The sequence below is a fragment of the Condylura cristata genome, unplaced genomic scaffold (genome assembly GCF_000260355.1).
Source record: "Condylura cristata isolate star-nosed mole 26May11 unplaced genomic scaffold, ConCri1.0 scaffold00013, whole genome shotgun sequence".
NCBI lineage: Eukaryota > Metazoa > Chordata > Mammalia > Eulipotyphla > Talpidae > Condylura > Condylura cristata.
In genome coordinates, this window is record NW_004567114.1 from 18937110 (window position 1) to 18939853 (window position 2744).

At 46.2% G+C, this 2744-nt stretch overlaps 1 protein-coding gene across 1 annotated transcript in view; it reads left to right on the forward strand.

Annotated features, from left to right (window-relative positions):
* The first annotated feature begins 52 nt into the window (after nt 1-52).
* TMED8 (transmembrane emp24 protein transport domain containing 8) overlaps nt 53-2744 on the forward strand; it is a 29300-nt gene continuing 26608 nt past the window's right edge. Inside the window, exon 1 of the mRNA XM_004682053.2 lies at nt 53-287. Within this exon, the coding sequence (XP_004682110.1) occupies nt 53-287 (235 nt within the window). The remainder of the gene's footprint in view (nt 288-2744) is intronic.

Sequence of the window (2744 nt, forward strand, 5' to 3'; positions counted from 1 at the left end):
GCCAGCACCCGGCCTCGGCTGCGCTCGCGATTGTTTCGCCTTCTCTTTCGAAATGCCTGGGTCCTTGCCCCGCTTCCTTTCTCGGATCAGCCTAGGCGGACTTGGCCTGGCTGCTCTGCCCCCTGCGCGCCTTTGCAGCTCCGGCCCGCCGGCCCTTCTTGGCTTGGCTGCCCACCCCAACCCGCTGGCCTCGCCGCACCCCGCTACGGGCTCGCGCCCCCCCACCCCCGGATCCCTGCCGCGAAGCCCGGTTCCCGCTTTCCCACGCGTCCCTGTGCCCCCTATCCGTGCGGGCAGCCTCCGGGTCCTCTGCCCAGTCTCACTTCGCTCTCACCTTCCAGAACCAGGGACCCTTGCCTCACCTGCATCCTCTCGGTCACCTGTCAGAGTGGGGGAAATGAAAGGCAGAGCTGGATTGGGAGGGGTCTGGGGGCCTTTTGAATGGACACAGTAGTCAGAGCAAACGCAGGAAATGAGGAATGAAATTGAAACTTTGACGACCATCCCGGTTCTCCACATCTGGACACTGACCCATTTCTGCTTCGGGGTGTCTCTCTTCAGGGACCCTCTATCTCGTGTCTCCCTCTCCGCCTTCCTTAGGACCACCATACACAACTAAAAGGATGCTTTTTTGAAATACAAAGGATGGGGGAGAGCACTGGTTTCATTAAGTAGCGACAATGAATCCGGTTTCCAGGTGTGAACTGAAAATAGACACCATAAAGTAGAGCGATTGAGGAACCATTGTGGAGCCCCCCCCGCCCCCCCCCCGTGCCCCGTCAGCACCTCCATTTTACTAATTGAGTTGACCTTGGGCAAATCATTTCACTTCAATGTCTCCTTCCACTTCTGTAAAATGTGAGTACTAGGATTTCTTGCTGATGGAATTGCTTAGGATTACCCCAGGTTGTGTTTATGGGTCAGCCTGATACACTCGGCTGTACTGGTGCTGCCCTTTCTGGGAGAATGAGGTGTGTCTACTCACCTGCGCTGTTCTGGAGGTGGATCTGTGAGGCCACTGTCCGGTCTTCTACTTCTACCCCAAATACCTCCCGTCTCCCAGTGCTGCTTCAGTCAGGCACCCACCTGTGGGCTACCCAGCTTTTCCCATGACTGAATGTTCTCTTCCTTTAAAACATCTTCCTTCTCTGCGAGGCCTGCTTTGTATTAAATTCAATTAATGATATGTATTAACGTTGTAGTAGAAATTCTAAGGCCTGATTTCTAAAAGGTGAAACAAGCAAAAATTCAGTCTCATAAACACTTGGTCCTTGGTGAGTGTCAGTATTTATAAATTAAGGTTTTTTTTTTTAACATCTTCTCTAGATTCTGTGTTTATGTCAGACACGCCTAAACATTTTAAAAAGAAAGGTCTTAAGAAAAGTCTAGGAATATATTGGAGGATAGTGGGTTTGTCTCTGTTGTCACGTGTCCCCTCCCCTTTTCTAATTGCCTTTTTTCTTCTTCCTTAACATTGATACAATCTCTTACATTCTTCCTCTTGCCCTCAGAAAGCAACATGTTGATTTCTTTTTATGGCATTAGGGTTTATTGCAGCCCAGATGAAGCTCTTCCCTCCCATTGAGCTAGGATTTGTTGCTAATAAAATACCAAATATTAATAGTGTTAGCTTATGTTAATTGAAGCTTACTTTGTGACAGAGGTGGACATTTATTTGTATTATCTGACTTAATCCTGTCAGCAATCACCATTGTCCCCATTTTTATAGAGGAACAGGCTACAGCTGAGAGATTTGTTCATCCAAGTTAGCTATAGAGTGTTTACTGTCCACATGAAATTGTCATCTTATAATAAAGTTTGCAATCGTTTATTTTCATTGGTCATTAGTCAAGAATTGGTCACTTGATTATATACCTACGGCCCATAACCAGGGCAGGTTATGGTCTTTACCTGTTTGTAGTTCAGTAAGAAGAGAGTCTGTAGAAAAAAAAAAAAAACAACTAACAATTCAAAACAGTATATAATTGGGTGTTTTTGTTATAGTTCTGTTGTATCTCCCCCCCCCCCTCCAAGAAACCAACTTTCAGGTAGGGGAGGGATTATTCCTGTCCTTGGACTGATGTTCTGATGTTCTATCCTAGAGGTTCTATAAATACTTGCTGGATTTTGAGAGGAAGCTGCAACACAGATCTGGAGGAGCATCAAAATATGAGGGATTTGGGTTGAGATGACCAAGAATGTTACTTGGCTTAGTGGTTAGTGCTTAGCAGTGATTCTCAACCAAGGACAATTTCCATTACGTGCCCACCCCCCAGTTTTTGGTTGTCGCAGGTGGAAGGGGGCTGCTTTTCTCACAGGGTGAGGTGTGGGGGGAATGCTACTCATTGCCCCGCAGCACAGTACAGCCCCCCAGGAGGAATTATCTGGCCCCAGATACCTGTAGGGCTGCAGCTGACAGACAACTGAGTTATCCAACGCAGTGCGGAAACCATGCATTTGGCTTGACTCAGAGTAGTACAGCTTTAGGTGTAAACCCCCCCCAAACTACTTCGGATTTGGAGTCTGATTACATTCTTTGCCTCCTTTCTCTGAAAAATGACCCAGTAAGTAAGCAATAGAGTCCCAAGGATGAAACTGAATGAATTCATTGAATTGAGGCTGGCCATTTAGTTACTGAATTAAGGGTTTTGATTTTTCAGTGTATCATATTCAAAGCAGGAATTTGTAATTATCCAGAATAATTACAAATATATAAAATATAAAATATTCTCTGTGGAAAATAC